Source organism: Haliotis rufescens, unplaced genomic scaffold (assembly GCF_023055435.1).
Source record: "Haliotis rufescens isolate VD_foot unplaced genomic scaffold, xgHalRufe1.0.p SCAF_2, whole genome shotgun sequence".
NCBI classification, from domain to species: domain Eukaryota; kingdom Metazoa; phylum Mollusca; class Gastropoda; order Lepetellida; family Haliotidae; genus Haliotis; species Haliotis rufescens.
The window spans coordinates 4,430,950-4,458,733 of NW_025963890.1; the positions used below are offsets into that span (position 1 = coordinate 4,430,950).

The 27,784-nt window shown below is 41.7% G+C and overlaps 1 protein-coding gene across 2 annotated transcripts in view; it reads left to right on the forward strand.

The window, feature by feature from the left end:
* Positions 1-25,387, forward strand: part of LOC124112759 (protein patched homolog 3-like) — a 44,338-nt gene extending 18,951 nt beyond the window's left edge. The window contains exons 9-19 of one of the 2 annotated variants that reach the window (XM_046472889.2): positions 2,785-2,957; positions 3,610-3,858; positions 5,442-5,619; positions 6,370-6,492; positions 8,388-8,518; positions 9,146-9,292; positions 10,102-10,227; positions 10,400-10,544; positions 11,514-11,635; positions 11,779-11,946; positions 15,946-16,160. In XM_046472889.2, coding sequence (XP_046328845.2) covers positions 2,785-2,957; positions 3,610-3,858; positions 5,442-5,619; positions 6,370-6,492; positions 8,388-8,518; positions 9,146-9,292; positions 10,102-10,227; positions 10,400-10,544; positions 11,514-11,635; positions 11,779-11,946; positions 15,946-15,963 — 1,580 coding nt within the window. In that variant the 3' untranslated portion in view covers positions 15,964-16,160. Of the gene's footprint in view, positions 1-2,784; positions 2,958-3,609; positions 3,859-5,441; positions 5,620-6,369; positions 6,493-8,387; positions 8,519-9,145; positions 9,293-10,101; positions 10,228-10,399; positions 10,545-11,513; positions 11,636-11,778; positions 11,947-15,945; positions 16,161-22,603 lie in introns of those variants that run through there. The other variant, XM_046472888.2, reaches the window with a different exon arrangement.
* Positions 25,388-27,784: the final 2,397 nt, after the last annotated feature.

The following is a 27,784-nucleotide window of genomic DNA, read 5'->3' on the forward strand; positions in this document are numbered from 1 at the left end:
ATTATGAAATGTAGATTATGTAATGAACTTAATGTGACTGTCCAACACATTGTCAGTGGATGCCCAGCTTTGGCAGAAACACAGTATCTTAAACGACATGATGGTGTAGCGCGATCATTTTATTACCGTCTTCGCCATGCTTGTGGTTTTGACACAGAGGTCCACCCATGGTACAACCCAGAATATGTAGAGTGCGTCATGGAAAATGATAAATACAAAATTCTTTCGAATAGGCCCATTTACAGCCTCAGACGTATCCAGGCAAACAAACCCGATCTTGTCCTTTTTTATAAATCCAATGAAATCATTTATATCATTGAATTTTCTGCCCCCTTTGACACTAATGTGATTGACAAGATTCAGGAAAAACATGGCAAATATGCGGATCTCGCTTTCGAAATGTCACGCTTGCATCCCAAGTACCAAGTTGTTCGACTCCCCATTGTTCTCGGTGCCTTAGGTTTGGTACCTCCCAATCTGTTGACTGACATTGGGAGAGTACCCGGGTTTGCTACCAGGAATATTTTTTGGTGTCCCACGCCGTGATATTGCTGATATATTGCTAAAAGCGGCGTTAAGCCATATTCACTCACTTAGGTTGGCTACAATGAATGTATTATGTACATCCCTCTGGATGAAATATTGTTTTCGGCGTCCATTCTATACCTTTGTGCGTACTGGACGTCCATTTCTCCGTCATGTAAAACCCTGCTCATATGTTTGTTCGCTATAGATCACATTAGTTGTCACTGCCAATCATCTTGATTTCGCGAGCGTGTATAATGTAATTTTTTTGTCATTTAAAATAGATGAATACCAAAAAGAAAAAAAATTATATCATTTTTCAGAATTATTAGACTACTCTTTACGTTCAGACAGATGCCCACATGCACAAGTCAATCACACTAATTGAAGTCTAGGTTAACGTGTGAGAGTATTGGCCATGTACGTTATCCTTCATAAGTAAATAGCTTCATGACGAATGCAAAGGTGTTGGAGTGTATTTATCCTACGCTAAGCCTTGAAAGTCCCCGATCCAGAGTATTCCAACGTCACTGTGATTAATGCCATGAGCCCATTCGCGGCCGTAACGTCGTGAGGGAAGTTGTTACCTCATCAGCAACTTCCCACGTTATTTCTCACACACAGTACTGTAGTTTGATCACATGGTTACACAGGTCTGACGTCATTAGAGTCGGACTCAACACGAAGCCAGAGTTGCAGATGGGTCATGGGTGTTTGTCATAAATAAATGAAAATATATACTCCGAAAATAAGTTAAAGGACACACGACCTTTTCATATGACATGACATATTTACAATAGTCACTTGAACACTTCGAGTGTTCTTGAACTTCTTTTGGGTAGTATAATAAACTGGATATTCGAGGTTATAATATGATCTGATCAATGGTATTGAGAAAACCCGTCTGACCTTTTACATTGAACCCCGACATCGATTGCTCCGTTGGTTGATTGCTGTACCCCGTTGGTTGATTGCTGTTCTCCGTTGGTTGATTGCTGTACCCCGTTGGTTGATTGCTGTACTCCGTTTGTTGATTGCTGTAATCCGTTGGTTGATTGCTGTACCCCGTTGGTTGATTGCTGTACTCCGTTGGTTGATTGCTGTACGCTGTTGGTTGATTGCTGTACTCTGTTGGTTGATTGCTGTACTCCGTTGGTTGATTGCTTTACGCTGTTGGTTGATTGCTGTACTCCGTTGGTTGATTGCTGTACCCTGTTGGTTGATTGCTGTTCTCCGTTGGTTGATTGCTGTACCCTGTTGGTTGATTGTTGTACTCCGTTGGTTGATTGCTGTACCATGTTGGTTGATTGCTGTACTCCGTTGGTTGATTGCTGTACCCTGTTGGTTGATTGCTGTTCTCCGTTGGTTGATTGCTGTACCCTGTTGGTTGATTGTTGTACTCCGTTGGTTGATTGCTGTACCATGTTGGTTGATTGCTGTACTCCGTTGGTTGATTGCTGTACCCTGTTGGTTGATTGCTGTACCCTGTTGGTTGATTGCTGTACTCCGTTGGTTGATTGCTGTACCCCGTTGGTCGATTGCCGTGCCCTGTTGGTAGATTGCCTTGCCCCGTTGGTTGATTGCCTTGCCCCGTTGGTTGATTGCCTTGCCCCGTTGGTTGATTGCCGTGTCCCGTTGGTTGATTGCCGTGTCCCGTTGGTTGATTGCCGTGTCCCGTTGGTTGATTGCCTTGCCCCGTTGGTTGATTGCCTTGCCCCGTTGGTTGATTGCCGTGTCCCGTTGGTTGATTGCCTTGCCCCGTTGGTTGTTTGCCTTGCCCCGTTGGTTGATTGCCGTGTCCCGTTGGTTGATTGCCTTGCCCCGTTGGTTGATTGCCGTGCCCTGTTGGTTGATTGCCGTGTCCCGTTGGTTGATTGCCTTGCCCCGTTGGTTGATTGCTGTGTCCTGTTGGTTGATTGCCTTGCCCCGTTGGTTGATTGCCGTACCCCGTTGGACGTTGCTCATTAATCACTGATATCCAGACACGATTATTTAAAGTCTGTTGACATGTAGCTGGAATATTGCTACGAGCGACTTCAAGCAGCAAACAAAACATCAGTCAACATTTACATTGTATGGGGTAAACTGTTGCCCGGATATATCTCTGATGTTGCATCAGACCACAACTGCATTTTGAATTGACCAGGCATGTCACAGCCTATTCCATTCCGCAATTATACCGATTGGGATAAAAGCTGTCATTGCATAATGAAATGGTAATGTCAATATCATGTTCACCTGCGTCTTCTCGTCCTACAGGTATTGGTGTTGATGACATGTTTGTAATCATCGGAGCCCTGAACAACCTGACACCAGACGAGCGTGAGATGGAGATCCCGGAGAAGGTTGGGCGAATCCTCAGACACGCTGGAGTCTCGGTCACAGTTACCTCCCTTACCGACATCGTCGCCTTCGCCATTGGGGCATCGACGGTAGGTGGCGCTGTTACTGGGGTTTATTTGCCAACGTACATGTACTTAACTCGGTATGTTTTTACACGTCTATAATCATTGTTTGCCAAAGCTAAAAAGCCTTGGCATTAAAAACATTTAGGCAAGCGTTTTGCTGTACGCATGTAGCTAAACTATGCAGCCAAGTAATATATCCGTAGTACTATAATACTTCTAGATCTCGCCTTACCGTATTTCGCCTCACACAGTAATGTAAAGAAGTTCTGCTCTATTTCTTCATGCACAATTACTTCGACGTTTGTGTACATACATGCATAGTTTTATTTATAATCACCGACCGACCCTAAATATCAACCAAGCCCTAAAGTATTTCTAATTTGTATCCACACTAAATTCGATTCAGGTTCCGCATTTAGGAGCTATTTTAACTTTTTGACGTAACCCGTCCTGATGACCGTTAATACCGTTTGTAACTAAGCAAGCAAGAAGCTTCCTATCAATGTTTTCATTAAGAAAAATCCGGAATTTTGTTTGGTGGGAATAGAAAATCGAAATGTTTAATAAAAAAACAACCTATTCCACCTACACATGTTATTTTTTTAATAAAGTGACGAGGAACAAAAAATATATTTGTATGTTGCCCTATGTAATGATTAAACATCTCCTCTGTTAGATTCTCCCAGCTCTGCGTTCATTCTGTATATTTGCGGCGTTCGGCATCCTGGGGCTGTACATCATGCAGACAGTCTTCTTCACCGCGTGTCTCGCCGTGGACCTCCAGCGGGTGTCGGGGATGAGGGATGCGTGCTGCTGCTGCTACAAACACAAGAACTGGCAGCCCAATAAGTGCAGCCAGACCGAGCTCATTCCGCTGTTCTTCAAGAAGGTTCAGGGACCATTCTTGTCCAAGCTGCCCGTTAAGGTACATATCAAATAATAGTCAGTGCGCAACGTTTAACTTCTGTCTTTTCAATAGAAAACGTCTGGAGTTGTAGGTGTTCCTGAGGTTTTCCCCTGTTGGTGATTATTGTTATTAGCAGAAACAGACGAAGAAATCTTTTTGTTTTTTTTGGTTTATATTCGGCTGGAATTCGATGCGAGAATTATGCGAAAGATTTATACGCACGTTACATGTTCTTGGTGCGAAAACCAGTAAATAGGCCGTATCTGTGTTTGAGTTGTTACTGAAGCATTTGAGAAATGCTATTAAGGAGAGCAGAGTTATCTCCCTTGCATCAGTATTTGTTTACACGACCAGACAAATTGATATCAACAAACGAACACGTTTTATTTCTTGGGTTTCGTTGTAGATATTTTGACCTAAGATACATGATCCATATAAAGTTAAAAACAAATTAATTGTCTTATTTATGTTATTGTATGATTCGGTGGTTGGAAGATAGTATTCGAGTTGTATTCATAAACACGTGCTCACATTGTCGTCCATATCGTCCTTTAAGAAGACTTTGTTTGCTAATGTGCGCGGTAGAATGTTCAGTGGACTTCAATCTCCGACTGGCTACAAATTCTAAATTAATTTACTAATCTCTTCACTTCCCTCCAAATACATAAATTTGATGTAATCGAAAATAAAGTTTGAATAGGGTTGTGAGATAGAAAAGAAAAACGCCAAAATCCAGTGCAAATTTAGATGATAGGCTTTTGTAAGAGTACTTTAGTGAAGTGTAGTTTCAGTTTATTAGTTAAGCTCATTGTGAACACACTGTCACTTTGCCTTGAAGTTCATGTTCTGTTCGGTTAGGTGGGGAAGCCTTGTAGTTAAAGTGTTCACGTCGGGTTCGATTCCTCATGTGAAAAGTCCCATTTCTGGTGTCAGCGGCCGTGATGTTGCTGGAATGTTGTTAAATCACTCACCCATGTTCTGTTCATATGTGAAAGGGGGCACGGGTGGCCCAGTCGTCAAGGGCGCCGCGATTCGCTGAGCAGAGTTGCGTCCCTTGGGCACGCCAGAAACCTATGATTGTGGGTTCGAATCCCGGTTCACCCCAATTATGTTTCTAGGTTTGTCAGCACCATACCCGTGCTCGTGGGTTTAACCGAAGTGGTAAACGTCTGAGACCTGCATCACTTCGGGCTTTCCTCCCACATTAAGCTGACACGCCGTGATATAACTGGAATACTGTTCAAAGCGGCGTAAAACCCAACTCACTCACTCATATGTGAAACTTTATCCAATTTCAAAATAACACAAAACTACCAAAAGTTGCCTCCCAATGGCCAGTGTTGGTCAGCATGGGTACGCAGTGATCGAGGCGACTATAGGGATCGGGCGGCGACTCGTAGACGTAGCTGATAGCTAGTCGACTCCGACACCGTACACGTAGGACATGCTGATGATGTATATCTCAGTTATTATTCTCTATTTTGTCTGGTCTTGTTTATCAACAAGCCGCCGTCATATTACAGGAGAATGATTGAGAGCGAAGTCCAACATCACGCCATAGAATCCCAATGACGTAAGAGTTGTCTCCCTTCTTTTACCAGATCATCGTTTTGATATTGACGTTGGGTATATTCGCTGCCAATGTGTACGGCTTGATCAACTTAAAGCAGGACTTCGACTCAAGCTGGTTCCTTCCTTCAGATGGCTACGCCTTCAAATTCTTTGAGGCTCAAGATAAATACTTCCCAGACGACGGCGCCGATGGCTACATCTACTGTTGTAAGTCTGTTGTGTGTTGAGTGATTATAACACAGGTGAATTTGAGTTAGATTTGACGCCGAATATTATTTAAATTAAATCACAAGGTGACAGGAAAGCCAATATCGACACAGACTATTGATACTTAACTTGAAGATGGTGATGATAAGCCTAGGAAATAATCACGACGAATCAGCGGATCCTGTAATTCTAAGGGACGTTACTCTTCACGAAATAAGGAATTTCGGTTCTGGACACGAATAGGACACCAGAGTCCCTCTGTTTAGCCCGGATCTTCTCAACGTATATAGAACATAGACTAGTTTTTATTAATTTGCGGAAACTATTCGATTCAGTGTGTTTGCCATTGGGTCAAAGGACGTTTTGATTATTGGAAGACATTTAACGGTAAACTGCGATTGATTGTTAGAATATATTTATAAATTAATTTTGAAGATAATAGTTCCGATATTTACAGAAAGTTGATGCTGTTTTAAATTTTTTTTAGTTTAAAAACAACTTTGCTGTCAATGTTATGTACCCAGTCGAAATCTGTTGTCTCGAAACAGTTCGACTTGTGAAAGTTTTGTGAAATATGTTTTAATCCATTCGCTGTCAATGTCTCAGACTGCTAAAGCCAGCTGTGTACGAGCTAAGTCAATGTGTGAGTAAAGTACAATGTAACATGTAAGAATATTACTACCAAGGAATAATTACTTACACAATAAGCATCAGTCTGTCATGGCGTTACAATAATTAACTTTTTTACAGCCAACTTGAACTACTATGACAACAGGGCTAAGCTGAGCCAGCTGTACGACAGTGTCAGTGCACACCCCTACACGTATAACGGCACAGTGGACAGCTGGTACGAGGCCTACAGAGTTGCAACTGGTAAGTGATTGCTTGGTGACTTGAATGTTCCCTTTGTTACGGGGGGCACGGGTGGCCCAGTCGTCAAAGGCGCCGCGATTCGCTGTGCAGAGTTGCGTCCCTTAGGCACGCAAGAAACCTATGATTGTGGGTTCGAATCCCGTTTCGCCCCGATTATGTTTCTAGGTTTGTCAGCACCATACCCGTGCTCGTGGGTTTCACCGAAGTGGTAAACGTCTGAGACCTGCACCACTTCGGGCATGCCTCCCACATTAAGCTGACACACCGTGATATGACTGGAATATTGTTAAAAGCGGCGTTAAACCAAACTCAATCACTCACTCACTCACTCCCGTTGTTACGACAAGGATTCATCACAAGATTCATCACTGTCAATATTTATTGATGTTGCTTCGTTGATGGTGTAGGAGTACTCGAGTGAGTGAGTGAGTTTGGTTTGATGCTCAACTCAGCATGTTTAAGCTTTTTGACGGCGATCTGTGAATACTCGAAGCTGCACCAGACAATCCAGTGATTGATGTTATGAACAACGATCCACATCGTAGGGGTACGATGACACACTATCAACCAAGAGGCCCGTGAAGATCCGGGGTGGAATGGGTCTTCAGCAACCCATGCTTCCCGTAAAAGGCGACTATGCTTGTCGTAAGAGGCGACTAACGGGATCGAGTGGTAAGGCTCGCTGACTTTGTTTATGCATGTCATCGTGTCCCAATTGCGTGGGTCGATGCTCTTGATGTCAATCATTGGATTGACTGGTCCAGACTCGATTGCTTACAGATCGCCACCATATAGCTGGAATATTGCTGAGTGCTTCGTTAAACATCAAACAAACAAACAAACAAAACAAATCAACCATGACGACCCGATACATTAGTCGCCTCTTACGACCATCACAGGTTGCTGGAAACAACCAGTATCCCCATGAGGGTGTAACACTTGCACTGTAGTTTCAGTGTTATTCCAGCCAAGTCACCTTGTGAATGAGTGAGTGAGTATGGTTTTACACCGATTTGAGCAATATTCCAGACATATCACGGCGGGGGACACCAGAAATGGGCTTCCAAATTGTATCCATGTCGGGAATCGAACCCGGGTCTTCGGCATGATGAGTGAACGCTTTAACCACTAGGCTACTCGACCGCCCCTCAAATCACTAAGAGGCCCTTAGTCACGAATGGGTTTCTCGTGACGATCTCGAAAACCGAACCCGGATATTTTTTTAGCAGATGCTTTAGCCACTAGTCTGCAACACCTCACCACGCAGCAGCAGTACCAACATCAGTATAATCAGCAGCAACAAACGACGTACTGTTAATAAAGGCCGTCGTGGTAGTAAGAACGGAGGTATTATCTATAGATGAATTAAACCGTGTGTTTGAAAGTACGTGAAAAACATTGAAAGAAATAGAAATATTTTCGAAAATTGTTTTTAAGATTACTACCGTCAGCTAGATTATATTTGTGTCCTTTTATTAATTATTCGAATTTTAATTGATAATATTCCTTTTGACCTTGCTTACCTCAGACGGCACAATATTATTTTTCTGTCATCGTGATCTATGTTCGCATGCAACTAAAGTATCCAAATCTTCTAAGTTACTATCTGCTTTCCAGTGGTATTTTGCCCCCCTGTAAGGCGATTGGGAATTTATTCACTAACTCGTTCGTTCATGTCGAAAACCCTGAGCCAGAATCATAAATGAGTTGACTACTGGACTCTCATTCCTGACCTGTTTTCTATTGTATGTTAGAAGCGTTGCAAAACTTCCCTCTCCATCACTCACTCACTGTCACTTGGCAAGAACATTTATCCATCTTCCTTTAATGCACTAATTACTGTGTACTTTCAAATAATCTGACTTTTGGACTGTAATATCCTCAATATGTTGTAGGTGTTGGGGTCGTCACAGACGAGGCCTCGTTTATCCAGTCAGTATTCGACTGGGCCCACCTTCCAGCCAACAGTAGGGTCCTGAGAGACATCAAGTTTACGAACGCCTCTGGAACGGCTACTGATATCGTGGTATGTTGTTTGTATGTGTGTGTATTTATTGAAGTATCCTACCACCAGGTGTTTGTATATCGAAGTGTATTCCGAAAAGGTATTGAATATCAAGGTATACATCACCAGTAGGTGTTTGGAAATCGCCCAATTTTTTATAGTAAGGCAGACATTTTTTTGGTCACTGTTTCAAGACATCCTGGCTCATCCTTGTGAAGGAGGAGGCAAAGATGTTTTTCTTTGACCCACATTTGTCAGGGCATCCCCTCAAACTTAATTGTTGTACAAACTGAGACAATATTATGTTTATCACACGGGCATCTCATACCAACCATGCAGGGTTACTAGGCTGCCATTATCAGCCTCTGGCCCGACTGTTGTTTTCTATAGCAATGAGGACATAGCCGGCCCTGTGATCCAAGGCGCCACTAGTACTATTCGCTGTGCAGAGTTGCTTCCCTTAGTCGTGCTTGTGTGCACCATGTCCTGTGCTCGAGGGTTTCACCAAAGTGGTAAAATCTAAGACCTGCTTCATAACGGGCTTTCATCCAGCATCAAGCAGACACATTGTGATATATACCTAAAATATTTTTAGGCGTTAAACCAAACTCCCTCCCTCAGCATCAATGCTGTTTTCTATTTCTGCAGGCAACGCGGATGGCCTTCCAGCACGTAGGCTTCCCCGACTCCCAGTCCGAGGTGAAGGCCATGGACACCATCAGGGAAGTCATATCCAGTATACTCCCCTCCTGCTTCCCTTACTCCAGGCGATACCAGGGCTGGGAGACGAACAAGGTGAGCTACACTGCCGTGTCAGAATACAACATTGTCACAGCTGTAACCCATCATTCTACAATTTCTTAAATGCATCTTATCAATACTATTATACCTTCACTCTTGTTCCTTTTTTCGAGTTAGAGTTGGCGCCCGGAAACCTATGCTTGTCTTAAGAGGCGATTGAATGGTCTGGATCTGCCACTTCGTTTATTTTGTGGTATCCTACCCCGACGGCTTGGAACGTTGTTGATAGTATCTGTCGCTGGCTCGTCAAACTCTAAGTGCCATGTGTTATTGCAGTTATTATTCTGGCTATATGGGACTGTGGAGTAGTCTAGTACATTTTGTGAAGACCCGGGTTCTCATCTTGATCTAATTACACCTACTCTAGCATCATCCTTGAAAGTAAAACCCCAAAGAGATCTTAGCGCTACGCATGTTGTAAATCTATATTAAAGTACATGAATGGTCCTTCTAGATTCTCGATCTGTGATGATCCGGGGTAGAATAGGTCTTCAGCAACCCATGCTTCCCGTAAAAGGCGACTATGCTTGGCGTAAGAGGCAACTAACGGGATCGGGTGGTCAGGCTCGCTGACTTGGTTGATGCATGTCATCGTATCCCAATTGCGTGGATCGATGCTCATGATGTCAATCACTGGATTGACTGGTCCAGACTCGATTATTTACAGACCGCCGTCATAATGCCGGAATATTGCTGAGTGCGGCGTTAAACAACAAACAAAACCAACAAACAAATAAAATTCTAGATTCTCAAAGTAACCAGCGGACAAGTGGCACTATTTAAATATCCTTGTTCTCCCCCAGGTAATCCAGTTGGAGCTCTATAGGAACTTGGGGCTGGCCTTTGCCTGTGTGTTTGTCGTCACCCTTATCCTCATCGCCAACTTCCTGACCAGCGTCCTCGTCTTCACCTGCGTCACCTTCACTCTGGTTAGAAGAAAACTCTTCTTCACTAGAGGGCACTCTGTTATCCCTCATACTTGGGGTTGGGTCACAGTATTGTATCAGTTTGTAAATGACTGATTAACAGATGTTCACAGATGCAGCGTGTATAGTCTTACTGTACAGACTGATGTTACATTTTCCTGCTTTTGCTTTTCAGGTGAATGTCGGCGGGTGCATGTACTTCTGGGGACTCACCATAGACACAGTGACAAGCATCATCCTCATCCTAGCTATAGGTCTTGCTGTGGATTACTCGGCTCACATAGGACATCAGTTCATGACGATCAGGGGCAATAGACAAGGTAGGGCATCACTTAACGGCCGTCAGGGGCAGTAGACAAGGTATGACATAAGTTAAAGGCCGTCAGGGGCAGTAGAGAAGGTAGGACATTAGTTAACGGCCGTCGGTGGCAGTACACAAGGTAGGACATCAGTTAAGGGCCATCGGAGGCAGTAGACGAGGCAGGACATCAGTTAACGGCCGTCAGGGGAAATAGACAAGGTAGGACATCAGTTAAGGACAGTCAGGGGCGGTAGACAAGGTAGGACATCAGTTAAGGACAGTCAGGGGCGGTAGACAAGGTAGGACATCAGTTAACGGCCGTCAGGGGCAGTAGGTATAACTGTAGAGTACTCGGCATATATACTGTAGGACTTCAGTGACCAGCAGGGGTACTAGACATTGAAGGTATAGTTGCTCTAAGCTTCATTTTCAAGACTTCGGCTTCAGTTCAGTTCTTGATACACAGATGCGCTAGACACTGCAAGTCATGCTCAAGGGTGTTCGTCTTATTCAAACGGGCCATAATGTTTGAAATCTTGGCTATGCTTAAATATACAAGATCAATAAAGGATCATACCAGGGATATCAGACCATGTTGTTTCTAGTCCAGCTTTCATTACTAGATATGTACAAGGATTTAAATAATCTCCTTTCGCTTATTTTTTAAGTGATGTTCACGTGACAAATTGAGACCGATTTCTATGGTGGCAAGCACACAAGGTTACGGAGTATGTTCTTCCTGCTCCTCAGGGTTTGATTGCAATATTTTATTTTTCAGTTCCATGCAGACACTGTTATGAATCAAAGGAAGTCTATGATAACTTGATAATTTACGTGTCACTCTCTAAAAAGCGAAAAAAACCCAAACACTTCCGTGATAATAAAAAGTTCTTCTAAAACTAGATTCCATTGTTCATTAAAATCCACATTTCGTATACGTATGACTATCTCTCGCTGCTTGTTCTCATCAATGAGATGTTTGTTTCAGAGAGGATGCTGGAGACACTCGCTGAGATGGGCCCGCCAGTGTTTAACGGCGGCTTCAGCACCTTCCTCGCCTTCATCCTACTGGTCGGCAGCAACAGCTACGTCTTCACGACGTTCTTCAAGGTTCGTACAACACAGGATACCGCACGTATGGGATTGTATTACTTAAACCCAGACCATGTCAATCATGAAGTTGTAAAACCTGTAAAAGACACCGTTTTAATCTTGGCATCAGACCGTACCCTTATTGGTTTATCTCACTGCAGGTGTTCCTCCTGGTTGTATGTTTCGGGCTGTTCCATGGACTGATCTACCTCCCTGTCATACTGAGCTGGATCGGTCCCAGTCCCTACCTGTCTGCTGACCACGACTACCACTCGAATGGGACAGAGGTGGACCCTGCGGTCAAATCCGGATATGCTAATGGAGGCGCGGTGAGTCAATTTTATAATCATATACCTTCTTGGTGCACTGTTCTTTGGTGTTCACGAAGAGTAGGATGAATGCCATGGATACGATTAGATAAATATAAAATGTCAATGCTAGAGAATAACCAGTCTCGATTATCCATCGAAACAGTGATTGAGTGACTATGGTTTTACGCCGCTTTTAGCACTATTCCAGCAATATTGTAGCGGCCCGGACCCGAACTTCTGATAAACCTCGAAGTCTGGATGTAACTGAGAGTCAAAACACTTCTTTTCAATGAATAATTAGTTTTTATTCATGTGGGTATAACAATTCAGCCTCTTCATACAGTTCATCAAGTGTCTCCTCTTCAAAAGATATGTCCCCTTGTCCTTCTTCTGCTGTGGTTTGATGACACTTGTCAAAAGAAACTTCTGCGTCTGGAGATGAAACTGTAGCCATCTTGTCACTGGTCCTAACTGTAAGTCCCTTGGTTCATATCAAGGATGTTTAAAAATATAAACATCCCACTTCTGACACCAGTTTGTAGCTGCCCGGACCTGAACTTCTGATAAACCTCGAAGTCTGGATGTAACTGAGAGTCAAAACACTTCTTTTCAATGAATAATTAGTTTTTATTCATGTGGGTATAACAATGCCTTATATGGACAACACAATGCTTCCAAATAAGTAGATCCCTCTGAGCTTTAAGGTTTATTTGTAAGGACCAGTGTCAGGGCAAATAATTATTGCCTGTAACTATAATGGTAGTTTACTGCTATAAATATATATATATGGATGACTTCTTTATCTGAATAACTTTACAGTTACTAAGATAGCAATTTGTGTCTGTGTTCAAAAATGCAGTCTATTTATAGAAATGATTACATAAGGACAAGGGGAACTTTTGGGCTGAAATTATCTGCCATTGGATTGAAACTGACCTTTAGATTGCCAAAGTCAGAATGACCCAGAATGGATCTCATCGTATTTATAGGTGTGAGAAAATGGTCACATGTCTGTTATTGACCAATCAAATTACGAGAAATTACGTCTCTTTACGTCCTTATTCCTTTGAGGGATCTACTTTCACAATGTAAAATCACTGAAATAAAAAGGAAGGCAAACCATCTCAGGAGGTAATTTGGTATAAAAATGAGTATTTATACCAATCAATTAATTCTGTCTAATTGATTCACTAATTGCCTTCCAATATCACAAGATAAACAATTACGTCCTGCTACGTCGAAGCTATGTCATTGCTGCCTGCTGAGAGGACGTAATAACAACAAGCAACATCGACTGGGAACTACGATGGACAATTCAAAGAGGAAGATTACAAATGTCAGGAGGCAATTGGAATTAATCTGATGCATAAGACGTTTAATAACACGAATTGGCCACTGGTATGCTTTGACAGAAGCACTGGATGTCATATTTATGAGAAACATGTTCATAAATAGTGACGCTAAATACTGCGCATGAATACATCAGCGAAGATTACATAGTTCCTGATGTCAGAATTAACAGTAACTTTAATACACGTCTTGACATGTCATCAAATACGATTCTGGGTTCCTCTGGACATAGTTCATTAGATTAAATAAACTTTATAATGCAAAATGCTAAGCATTAGCCAAATTCAGTAACTTCATCGCGACCTAAGCTAGCTGTCACAAAGTTAAAATGGCGGGCGTCGGCGAAACACGTAGCTCAGCCCTGATCACAAATTCACACAAATATGGATAAATATCAAGCTGCCAAGTGATTGTGATCTGTTTGTTGAAGAATGAAGGTATGGTTAATCTGTATGTGATGGTTAATTTGCGTAACTGTGTGCCATGCTATGATCCTCTGATAGATTTCTTACCAATACGGGATTCAAATCATTGAATTACGTGAAAACGAGGTTGGCAAAAATATACTGATATATACCTGCAAAACTAATTACGGTTTACAGGATAATTATGATATAATTCGTGCACTGTAATATAACCATCAAAAGAAACCAGGGAAATATTTAGGAAATATTTCTAATTTTTACAAGCTTTCATAACTTACATATTTTATAATAAAGACACATTAATATTTATATATTCTTCGTGATGGCCATCACATCATCCCCCTCTTCAAAGATCAGGTCCCCTGATCTGCTAATCCGCTTCCAGACGAAGACCGATCCTTGCTGCATCGATAGAGTTGATGATCCTGTCTGTTTCCGTATTCCTATGGCGTTGGGCGGCTTGATGCATGAGGATTATGGCCCTGGCAGTCTGGCCGTTGATCTTGCCCAAGGAGATGTCAACCAAGGTCCGGTAATCGTAAAGACGGGCCTTCCTTGATGGTGAGCGGTCCTCTGTATGCAGTAGGGTACCAGGGAGGGCAAGCATTTTCCATCTGTCATGCAAGTAGCTCCTTTCAATGCGAGGGACTCGTCCTTGGAGGCCCTCCTCCAGGGTCATGGCAGCAAATTCCCACTGGAGGAGTCTCTCATCTGCACTGAGGGTCTCCCAGCTCCTAGGAGGCCAGGTGATGCTCCTGACACGGATCTGATGGTGTGTCCAGTCCCTTCTGGCTGGGGGAAGCAGTGGCATACAACCTGTTGTCAAGATCTTCTTGGCATCCCTCATGGTGTCCACTTCCCTTGGCCTCGTGGGAGAGCTGGGCCCTTGATGGTATCTTTTCTGTTCCTCTCTTCTTGGGACCTTTGATGAGGAATCCTTATGGGGAGACATGCTGGAGTTACTCGATCTTTTCTTGGGCCTGGGGGAAGATTCCCTTGACGAAAAAGGGGATGTCCAGTGTGTAACTGAGTCGATCATCCCTTCTCTATCCCCAGAAGTGATGCCAAGGTAGCTTTCCTTGTCTCCAGTTGAGTCCCATCCATTTTCTGCCCCGATCCACTTGGCCTGGAGTTAGGTTCAGCCTGCCAAGAGTCTTCATCCGCCTTGTGAGGTTGTCGAATGACTTCGGATTCCGCATGGCTTCTTCTGAAATGCCTGCCTGGTACACAAACCCACCCCCAGGCGTATAGAACAGGACAGTCGCACTGTTCCTCTGGAGGAGGATGTCCTTAATCTCTAGTTGAGAAGAGGCGCCACACTTGCTTTGTGAAGGGTCGTATTCTGGTGGTGTGTTCACTTCCGGTTCAAGACTTATGATTCCATCTGTTAATATGGACAGAGCATCATCTTGTACCTCCTGCACCACCACTGGTAGTGTCTTTGTACACGTTTTAATGGTCTGCCATCCCTCCTCCCATTCTTCTTCTGTTCTTGGCATGCTGCCCTACGTTGAGACCCAAAGAAGGACCATTTCCCTTTTCTTTGCTGAAAGTGCCGCATTCCAACCTGGAGCTGGTACCACCCTCACATACGATTCAGGATTAAGCGAAAACCATGTGGCATTGCTTTCTGATGTAAAGTCTGCGTCAAGTTCCTGTAGCTGTAGCTTGTGCTTGGCATCACAGTGCCTCTTCCACTCTGAAACTCTTGAAAAGGACTGGAATGTAGGACACAGGATACAGGCTACCTTGAGCTGGTGCTGCTGCCAAATGATTCTTCAATTCTTTCTTCGTGGCAAAAGAATTTTCACATGTTCCGAGTCCACAGACATACTTGTGTGCCATCTTCAATGATTATGTGTATTCTGTAACACAAATGTTTTCTCTTAGACTCGCCTAAACATCCAACAATGCAGCTTATTATTTCAACTTAAATGCCATCATGTGTAATTATACTATTGATAGGTCAATACTCTACAACCCTGACACTGGTTTGCATGGATCTCTGATAAATATCTTAGCCTCACAGGACAATCATAGCTTCTATCTTTACACGGGTCACCTCCATCGGTTCTGTGTACTCCGTTCTCACATGATGCCCCGATCAAATGCCACAGAAAGAATGTAAACAACATCAAGTCAGCAGGTTCCAGGGTGATCAGGCCTAGTCTTACTGCGTTACATGATGGATCCATCATCGTTCGCTGCAGCACTTCCATCAACGCGTTCTTTCTGTTTGCAGATATCTGGCGCTGTATGATGACACAAGTTGAGGTTCCACCCTACAAAGCTTCAAGTCCTAGTACAGCTCCCTATGATTTACCAGAGCAACCCATGCAAGCAATGGCTTCAGCACTGAAGCTCAAGATCCTCTTTCTGGGACATAGATTATCCGATCCAACTATTTACATCGTAATAAAACTCCAACATTGTTAACAATAAACACAAACTTCTGAAGTTCAACTTTTCTTTAAGATATTGTTAAGACAGGTTCTCAAGAACTAATCTTCTAGTTCCTTGAAGTTGACTGCTGACATCTTTTGATCCATGAGGGAAGGTTCTTCCGATCCAATGACGTTCTGCACAGCAGATGTCTTTTCTGGATCTGTTTCAATGCCTTTCTCGGACACAATGTGACCTAGAAACCTCACTATTTTCTGGAAGAAGCACTTTGATGGTTTCAGCTTCAGACCAGCCCCTAGTAGTCTTTCAAAGACATGTTCCAACCTTTGCAAAGCTTGTGGCACTTCTATTGCTCCAACAATAATGTCGTCAATGAAAAGTAGACATTCCTCCCATTGCAGTCCCTGGAGCACTTCTTCCATTAGTCTTTCAAAAGTTGATGGTGCATTCACTAGACGGAATGGCATCACCGTAAAGTGATAGAGTCCGAGTCCAGTCGTGAATGTTGTTTTCTCCTTGTCTTCGTCCACCACACCTATCTGCCAGAACCCTGAGTTTAAGTCCATTGTGCTGAACCATTTTGAATTCGCCAAATCCAAAGACATGTTCCAACCTTTGCAAAGCTTGTGGCACTTCTATTGCTCCAACAATAATGTCGTCAATGAAAAGTAGACATTCCTCCCATTGCAGTCCCCGGAGCACTTCTTCCATTAGTCTTTCAAAAGTTGATGGTGCATTCGCTAGACGGAATGGCATCACCGTAAAGTGATAGAGTCCGAGTCCAGTCGTGAATGCTGTTTTCTCCTTGTCTTCGTCCACCACACCTATCTGCCAGAACCCTGAGTTTAAGTCCATTGTGCTGAACCATTTTGAATTCGCCAAGGCATCAAGGCAATCATCAGATCTTGGTAGAGGGTATGCATCCTTTAATGTGACATCATTCAGTCGGCGATAATCTACGCAAAAGCGCATGGATCCATCTTTCTTTCATACAAGGACCACAGGGGATGCCCAGGCACTGGTTGAAGGTTCAATTACTCCCCGTTTAAGCATCTTCTGGATCTCTTCTTTTTCAATTTCCCTTTTACCAAAAGGTTGCCGTCTTGGAGGTTGTCTAATGGGACAGGCTGTTCCAGTGTTAATGTGATGTTCCACCTTTGAAGTTCTGCCAAGGTCAGCTGATGAAGTTGCAAAGACTTGTTGGTATCTTGCAAGAAGAACTGCAAAATCTTCACTCTCATCCATAGAGAGATGTTGGGAGCTTCTTTGCCAAAGGTACTTTAGCTGCTCAGGAAGAGGCGTACATTGTAAGCTTGAAATATCAGCATTGTAGTTGCAATGGACTGAGGCACATCTGTCTTGTTCTTCCAGCTGAATGTACAGTGACTCTGCTACTCCCACAACCATGTTACAGTGGAGTGTGACTTCATCAGGACTGAAGTTAAAGACATTGATTTTCTGGACTTCTTCAGATGTATCTACTATGCACTCCAGGCGGAAGATCCCTTTTCCCTGCTATAATACCAGCTCGAGCAAGTTTATTTGCCCTGGGTATCTTCATCGTTATCCAGGCTCCTGAATGAGGTGGAATAACTGTGGTCTCACTCACTTCAACACGACAACTCATTTCAGCTTCGGATGAAATCCAATAACTTAAGGAAGAATCCCCTGAATTGAGCTTTAGACGTTTGTAGTCGATGGCACTCACATGCTTTAAGAGGAAATCTTGACCGAGGATTGCTTCCGGAATTACATCACACACAAATATAGGATGTGTGTATTTTTGTCCATCAAGAATAATGTCCATGTCAGCATGCCCTTCAATCTTTAGACCTGTTCCATCCACTGCTTCGACTTTAATGGTCCCTTGCTGGAGAAAAGGAGCATCTTCCAACTTGATCTGGTCAAATATCCTCTTTGATAATATTGTCATGGTTGACCCACTGTCAACAAGGACGTTTGCTTCTACACCATATATGGTACCCTGAATGTAGAATCCATTATCCAAACCCCCCTTAGAGTTCCCAGTCAGTCCAACTCGGATAGCAGCATCCTCAGGCCTTGAATTCCCTGTCTCCCCATGGCCTACTGAGTCGACAGGATGGCTTTTCCCTGCGTCCCTGCAGATCCAGCATTAAAGGTGGACATCTGTTCCTGGCACCTTTTGTATATTGGGCAGTCTTTCATAAAATGTTCCCTTGATTTGCAGATGAAACAAGTTCTCTGACTTTGAGGTCGGTCATTTCTCTTCTCATATCTGAAGTTGTTGGCCTTTTCAAGCTTCTCTAACCTTCCCATGATCTTGTGCAGCACTTCACCCTCAAGATCTTCATTCGGCTTGGGTGCGCTCTCAAGTTCCATAGGAGCAAGCCCTCCTTCATTTCTGTTCCCTACTGTCCTGACTTGTCTCTTCTTATCTCGATGGTCGCCAACCAATGCCTCGAACCTTTCAATCACCTCCACCGCTCCTGAAAGAGTCCTGCATCCTCTGTCAATGCAATGAAACTTAAGCTCTGGTGAGACTGTCTTGTATAGCTGATTAAGGGCAATAGCTTCCTGTGCCCTGCTGTCTAAGTCAATGTATGCCCTTTGGGTCATCTGTCTTAGGTCATCGGCCAAGGCAGCAACTGACTCAGCATTCTGTCTCTGTCTGACTTCTAGCCTTGAAAGCCATAAGCTCTGTTGTCTCTCACTCCCAAATCGGTGGTTGAAGTTCCTAACTAGCATGTGCAGTGACCTCTTCTCGTGCGGGGCCAGTCCCATGTAGAATGTCCTAGCAACCCCCTTCAGGCTGGCAGCAAGAACTAAGAGTTGCTGGTCCATAGGCCAGTCACCGAGTTTCCGCACAATTCTTGAAGTGTGACAGGTACTCCTCCCAGTCTGTTGTCCCATCATAGAACTCTGGCCTGATTGTGAAGGGTACTCTTCTTCTAGGTATGACCATTGGTCTCCTAGGTGTTGCATCATCTCTATGGTGTACTCTGACCTCGCCATTGGATCTGCTTGGCTCTTCATCAAGTGATTCAGCCTCTTCATACAGTTCATCAAGTGTCTCCTCTTCAAAAGATATGTCCCCTTGTCCTTCTTCTGCTGTGGTTTGATGACACTTGTCAAAAGAAACTTCTGCGTCTGGAGATGAAACTGTAGCCATCTTGTCACTGGTCCTAACTGTAAGTCCCTTGGTTCATATCAAGGATGTTTAAAAATATAAACATCCCACTTCTGACACCAGTTTGTAGCTGCCCGGACCTGAACTTCTGATAAACCTCGAAGTCTGGATGTAACTGAGAGTCAAAACACTTCTTTTCAATGAATAATTAGTTTTTATTCATGTGAGTATAACAATGCCTTATATGGACAACACAATGCTTCCAAATAAGTAGATCCCTCTGAGCTTTAAGGTTTATTTGTAAGGACCAGTGTCAGGGCAAAATAATTATTGCCTGTAACTATAATGGTAGTTTACTGCTATAAATATATATATATATGGATGACTTCTTTATCAGAATAACTTTACAGTTACTAAGATAGCAATTTGTGTCTGTGTTCAAAAATGCAGTCTATTTATAGAAATGATTACATAAGGACAAGGGGAACTTTTGGGCTGAATTATCTGCCCTTAGATTGAAACTGACCTTAAGACTGCCAAAGTCAGAATGACCCAGAATGGATCTCATCGTATTTATAGGTGTGAGAAAATGGTCACATGTCTGTTATTGACCAATCAAATTGCGAGAAATTACGTCTCTTTACGTCCTTATTCCTTTGAGGGATCCACTTTCACAATGTAAAATCACTGAAATAAAGAGGAAGGCAAACCATCTCAGGAGGTAATTTGGTAAAAAATGAGTATTTATACCAATCAATTAATTCTGTCTAATTGATTCACTAATTGCCTTCCAATATCACAAGATAAACAATTACGTCCTGCTACGTCGAAGCTACGTCATTGCTGCCTGCTGAGAGGACGTAATAACAACAAGCAACATCGACTGGGAACTACGATGGACAATTCAAAGAGAAAGATTACAAATGTCAGGAGGCAATTGGAATTTATCTGATGCATAAGACGTTTAATAACACGAATTGGCCACTGGTATGCTTTGACAGAAGCACTGGATGTCATATTTATGAGAAACATGTTCATAAATAGTGACGCTAAATACTGCGCATGAATACATCAGCGAAGATTACACAGTTCCTAATGTCAGAATTAACAGTAACTTTAATACACGTCTTGACATATCATCAAATACGATTCTGGGTTCCTCTGGACATAGTTCATTAGATTAAATAAACTTTATAATGCAAAATGCTAAGCATTAGCCAAATTCAGTAACTTCATCGCGACCTAAGCTAGCTGTCACAAAGTTAAAATGGCGGGCGTCGGCGAAACACGTAGCTCAGCCCTGATCACAAATTCACACAAATATGGATAAATATCAAGCTGCCAAGTGATTGTGATCTGTTTGTTGAAGAATGAAGGTATGGTTAATTGCGTAACTGTGTGCTTAGAACGATGAATTCTTCAAAAGTTACGGTCAATGCAAAACTCTTGAAACAAGTAAACAAGATCGTTTTGACAGTCACGTTGTTGACATCGATGCTTATGAGGTACTGGCACATCCTAAACAATATGCGTAACATGATGGCATGGACATATGATTATTTTTACGAGATTACAGTGTGCCATGAAGCTCTATAAAAGCATGCTATGATCCTCTGATAGATTTCTTACCAAAACGGGATTCAAAACATTGAATTACGTGAAAACGAGGTTGGCTAAAAATATACTGATATATACCTGCAAAACTAATTACAGTTTACAGGATAATTATGATATAATTCGTGCACTGTAATATAACCATAAAAAATACAACAGGGAAATATTTAGGAAATATTTCTAATTTTACAAGCTGTCATAACTTACATATTTTATAATAAAGACACATTAATATTTATATATTCTTCGTGATGGCCATCACAATATCACGGCGGGGGACACCAGAAATGGGCTTCACACATTGTACCCATGTCGGGAACCGAACCCGGGTCTTCGGCGTGACGAGCGAACGCCTATAACCACTAGGTTAGCCGACCGCGCCCCATCGAAACAGATTCCATTGGGCGTAAGAGGCAATATAGCAGTGAAAATTATATGCACGGATCACTGAAAGAAGAGGGTATCTGTGAAGATAGGATACCAAGAAAATCTTATAATATGCTTGTATATAACGACAAGTGTGGTCGTCATAACTATGCTTCTTCTATTCGTTCCATATTATTTTCTCACGGATTCGGAGTAGTTTGGCTCAGTCAAGCTGTTGGCGACAAACCATCATTCATGAATAGTTTTAAAAACGTTTTGATAAATATGTTCTACCAATCATGGAATAGTACTATCAAGGCTAGTTCTAGGTACATTCTGTATAAAGAATTTAAAAGTCTCCTGGAACCAGAAAAATACCTTTCCATTATTACTGAAATAAGATATCGAAATGTTTTGATAAGGCTTAGAGCCGGGCTACTAAGACTTAAGGTAAACGAAGGTAGATGGGCTGATATTGACTTACGTTTACGACTCTGCCCCATATGTGAAACAAGTATAGAGAACGAATATCACTTTACTTTAGAATGTGAATATTACAACGATATTAGACATCTGTATTTACCAACAACATTTTGCAATAATCCAAATATGCATAAATTTAAAACGCTACTGTCATCTTCGTGTAAACAATTACTTGGAAAACTATGTAAATACCTGTATTACAGCTATGAAAGAAGACGTAATTATGAAAAGCCTGTAAACCTGTAAATTTGTACCTGACATTACCTTTTTTCATGTACCACACTATTTCAAATGTATGTATTGTATATGGGCCAGTGGCCTTGGTACAAATAAAGACTTCTTCTTGTGTAAAAAAACACTCGGATGGACTCAGAACAAGTCTTCTGTGGTTAGTGGATAAGCTGATTATTGGATTCGGTTGAAAAGTGTATTAACCATCAGTGTATTTTCATTGCATTTGAATTGAACTATAAGCTGCCTGGTGCCATGTTATGTTGTACTCAAAGAGTAAGGGGCGACTAACGGGATCTAGTGGTCAGGCTCGGTGACTTGATTTCAGGTCATCGTATCCCAATTGCGTGGATCGATGCTCATGATGTCAATCAGTGGATTGTCTGGTTCAGACTCGAATATTTACATACCGCCGTCATACGGCTGGCATTGTGCACAGTACTGCGTTAAACAACAAAGACCATGTACTCTGAGTACTCTGTCTGATGTCTGGAGCTGATTTGTGGTTCGGTTCCCCTAGATTATGACCCTTGGTTTGTCAGCACCATGCCTGTGCTCGTGGGTTCCACTGAAGTGGTAAGGTCTAGGAGAAGCATTACTGTTGAAGTATCCTCAAACATTAAGTGAACATAATGTGATATAAACAAAACTTAAACACATCATTGACTAGTTCATATGTTTGTATACTTTTCAGGCAACCATTGGGTCGCCACCCCCAGAACCCCTTCCTGACTACGACAAACCAGCCATGAACGGCTTCTCCAGAAGGATGACCCCCAATGGCACGTCTCTATACACAACCACCCCTCCCATCCCTCCACCAGACTACACCCCGCCCATGTCAACACGGAAATCTATACCACGTGTTAGCACATGATCCTGCTCGCCGGGATGGACAGAGGACAATCACCTGAATGCAGTCTTCATCACTGTGGCGAAAGTCATGCTCCGGACTATACACTCAAAACGACATTGGTGACATGACTACGACTATGTTGAAATGCAGGTGTCATACTCATGATGCCAATAACATCTTGTGGAAGAGCCTGATGGACCAAAGGTGTCACAGATTCTGGTGACAGTTTGTTTGTTATGTGAAATTAACCTCACATCATGTAATCTGTGATATATGCTGTGTTTTCTTGACGTTTGGTTGATGTGCATAAACACATGTTTCGGACTATCAGCAGCGTGATGCTGTGCATAATAACATGGGGTATTCAGACATGTTAGTGCTCACTCAGGAACGTTCGTGTACATATATACTAAAGAAGTGCACTAGTGATGGCTGACCAACGACATATATACGGGTTCGGGATCGAATCCGGTTCGAATAAATATGATTGATTTTACAATGTAGAGTTCACGAAATATAGTTAACCACTAACACAGTGATCCTATTGCAGAATAGGTAGTTACATGTAATTGGTGACTTTGAAACGTAAATCCAACAATATATATTTCATGTAAATATGGTTATCATCTCATTCTGTATAGGTTGTAAATGTATTTGACAACCTTCAAGTTTTGTTATCATGAATATAGTGATCCAATTGTGACACAGATGACAACCTTACCGTGTCGATATCATGAATAAAGTGATCCTGTTGAGACAGTTGACCACCTTACAATATAGATATCATGAATACAGTGATCCAATTGTGACACAGTTGACCATATTACACTGTCGATATCATGAATATAGTGATCCAATTGTGACACAGTTGACCATATTACACTGTCGATATCGTGAATATAGTGATCCAATTGTGACACAGTTGACAATGTTACACTGTCGATATCATGAATATAGTGATCCAATTGTGACACAGATGACAACCTCACAATGTCGATATCATGAATATAGTGATCCTATTGTGACACTGTTGACAATGTTACACTGTCGATATCATGAATATAGTGATCCAATTGTGACATAGATGACAACCTCACAATGTCGATATCATGAATATAGTGATCCCCTAACATAGTGATCGATCACTTTGGGCATAAGATGTAAATATATACCAGTAATTGACAACTTCGAATGAATATTTATTTCACGAATGTGAAATTTCCGTCAGAGCAGGAAACAAAGTTTAGTTGTCGATAGAATCGTCGACTCAAACACGTTTCTGGACTCAATTCTTTTAATGACAGTTCTGTTGGCATTTTCCGAAAATATTTATTAACCATTTAAACACCAAACTGCGATAAATCAAATTAATCATACCAGGGAGTCTGTTACTTTGTATAGACTCCCTGCTCAGATTCATCGTGTGCATTGTTAATTATCCTTCATAGTTGTCACGTTAATTGCAGTAAGTTCAAAGACGTATGGTCAGTTCACAAAGATTGAAAGAAATTATCTATTTAACATGCGCCCCCTATTACTGGTGACCACAGACAGGCCAACAAAGACTGCGAGCCCTCTTTAATCACTGACAGCCTGCTGACTCAGAAACAGTTTACATGGTGTATCTGTGTTACAGCGCTGTGGTGCCTCGCTTTTGGGTTCGTGGTATTTCAGTTATGACAGGGCTGTATAAATATTTGTAAATATTTGATTCAATTTTTTTTATTTTCAAGGATCTCATCGTTACTTCGTGGTATTGAACTTTCTCGATTATTATTATTATTGAGTCGACGTAATATTTTGATGTCATTTTTCATGTTATGATATGTCCCCGTCACGATCAGAACGGATATTTGAGAAATTCATAAACAGATAACGATTTGGGTTAATATTTAAAAGAATTGAACTTCGTCGCAGACTTCCAGCATCTGTGATATTAATTGTTTAGTTTCATTTGTTACTAATAATAGTTTGATAATCGTGAGTTATTCAATAAAAAAATCAATGTTCGTCGAATGTTCAAATTTGATTTAATTTGAATATATTTTAGCGTCGTCAGTGGTGTCACTGTGAAGGGGCGTGTCCCCACGTGCTCAATTTGCGGTTCTATACAAGGGCTGGTCCCTTGTTTTTTGTTTCCTCTTGAACATTTATCCCTTTTTTATGGAGAAATTGACAGCTACATTCTTGCCAGTGTTAGAGCGTATATTTTTTATTTTACTTATCAACAAGTTTTAGATTTTGAAGCTCAACAAGTTTTAGATTCTGAAGCTCAGCAAGTTTTAGATTCTGAAGCACATTTGTGTGGTTACCACATGCGTTTGCGTGATACTTATGTCACGTGAACCAGTAATGAGACGATTTACAGAATTTATATGATGGCATTATTTGGACCTGTTGATGAACAATGTTTTGAAAACAAGAATCTCGATAATTTTGCAGCTATATTCATCAGTACAGATGTGGTGGAATTATCACAGTATTGAATATGATAGTTTGCTCCGCGTGGTTTGTCATTGACATTGAAATGTATACCTATTGGTCAAATGTTCCATCTGTTACTTGTGCTACCTTTCATTGGGACAATGTAGAGACATAATCGACAATAAACAGTACTCGTCACCAAGTCGTTATCAAATTATTGAACAATAATTAATATTTATTTGTTTGCATGACCATTTCTCACGGCTGAGTAACGTTAATAAAGGCATATCAACATTGTAATCATATTCACCATCATCGTTATTATCACAATCCTTGAGAAAAGTACGTTTTTCTGTTTCGGTGTGAATAATGATTCGATCACACCTGTTTTTGTGTCAATGAACACATAAACGGTGTCACCAAGCCTTGTATCTGAGGTTTGCTTTGTATTGCATTGCTTCTTCGTTTCTGGGTTAAAAGTGGACTGACACAACTGCTTCATCAAATAGCATTATGGCGATACTGATGGGTATTTATGTTTAGGTTAATTTAGACTGATGAATTGTTCTCTGAGCTAAGGTGATTCCAATAACCTAACATGGACTTACGACAGTCGTAGCGCTGAGGTTGTTTTTGTACAACGATACCCTGATGTTTCCTGGGTGCCGTTGTACAAAGCGATCTTAGCATCAAGGTGATCGTAACTCCCATATCTTAACATAGACGTACGACAGTCGTAGCGCTGAGGTTGTTTTGTACAACGGCACCGTGGTCAGTAGAGGGCCCAGTGGTCGAAGTGTTCGAATCTCACAGAAGGCTTAAGTTCCCGCATGCTAAGGTTATGGTGTACCCACATGATACGGCTGAATAATTGCTGAAAGAGGACAAAATATCCACACTTTTTTAAAACTACAAGGAAGAATATGACATATTGGGCCCATTACAAATTTCAAATGTTTAAGTGACCAAAAACTTTGATGTGTTCATATGACTAACAACTTGCAACTTTGGCCTTTTTCTTACTATTGTCTGACTTTCTGCCTGACTGCGTTTTCGCTGACTTCGTCAGTGGTAAGGACAACAATGGTTAACAGAATTCCATCACGCTTCTATTCTAATACCTGGTAAATATGCCAAAAAAATTGTTTAAAGAATAGGTGTCGTTTTTTTTCTAAAAATCAGAACTCCTAACGCATGTTATACACTGGTTGAGCGTATCAATATTCACTGTTCACTTTTTATAAAAGCCTTTTTGAACTAACCACGAGAGTAAACTCACTTTCGGGATCTCAGTAGGGGTATAGAACCTATTTGTGTTGATCACTGTATATCATTATCAGTAGTATTGGAGCATGCTATATATGAATGCTATGACTAACACAGTGTATATATCAGGATGTCATAACTAGTAAATTGCTGATTATGCGGAAAAGGTCTCATCATCATCATCATCATCATCATCATAAACTGGTGATAAAATTATATTATTTCAACATTCCGTCACCACCGCTTTTGTGATAATTTGTTTATGTTATCATCATCATCATCATCATCATCATCATCATCATCATCATCATGTGTGTTTTATTTTGATGAATAAAAAAATCAACATGTTGTATGATTTATATTCCCTGTATCTAATGGTATAGTGAATGATGGTTAACGACGCAGCAATTTTCCTTTTTAACACGGCGGCCTGCACATATTCTGGACCAGACAAACCCGTGACGGAACGCATGACCAATCCATCTTTTTTACCTGGCTCTTTCAAGCAGGGATCCTGGAGAAAAAAATGTCCACCATATTCCCACAGCTGCTAAGTAATAATATTGGTGGTACATATTGTAGTATATTGATACTATTTAACATTTCAGTTTCTTTACATCACACTTGAAATCGCTGCCCTCGCTAATTTCCTCAAACCAAAGACACGGTAATTTGCATATTGATACGTGAAATGATCTTACTGAAAAAATAAAATTTCGAAAGTTGATATAAAACATGAACGCCAGAGATATAATCTCTGATATAAAAAGTTAACAATAGATCCTGTTTCTGGCAGATATTCGAGCTGTACACTGGCTTTTATACCAGTAATACAACAGCTGTTTCAATTGAAATCTTTCCGCTCTGTGGTATGTCTCTTTCTACATCGCGCGGGGCATGATGTCCTGCCTTAATGGTTCATTTGACCCAACCAAAAGATATATCACTATTATACGATGATTAGACCAGCTGTTGAGCAACGCATCCTGTATGAAAGGCATGCCCCAGAGAACAACTGTAGCCAGCAACAATGGTGAGAACTGATGGGGTTCGCTCCTTGGCCGCAGTGCATGACTTTGTGTCCAGACGATGTGTCACATTGACGAGTACACGTTTTGTTTGTTGTTTAACGCCGCACTCAGCACTATTCCAGCTATATGAAGGCGGTCTGTGAATAATCGTGTGACTGACATCATAAGCATTGATCCTGGCAATTAGGATCGATGACATGCATCAACCAAGTCAGCGAGCCTGACCACCTGATCCCTCTAGTCGCCTTTTACGACAAGCACAGTCGCCTTTTACGGCAAGCAGTGGTTGCTGAAGACC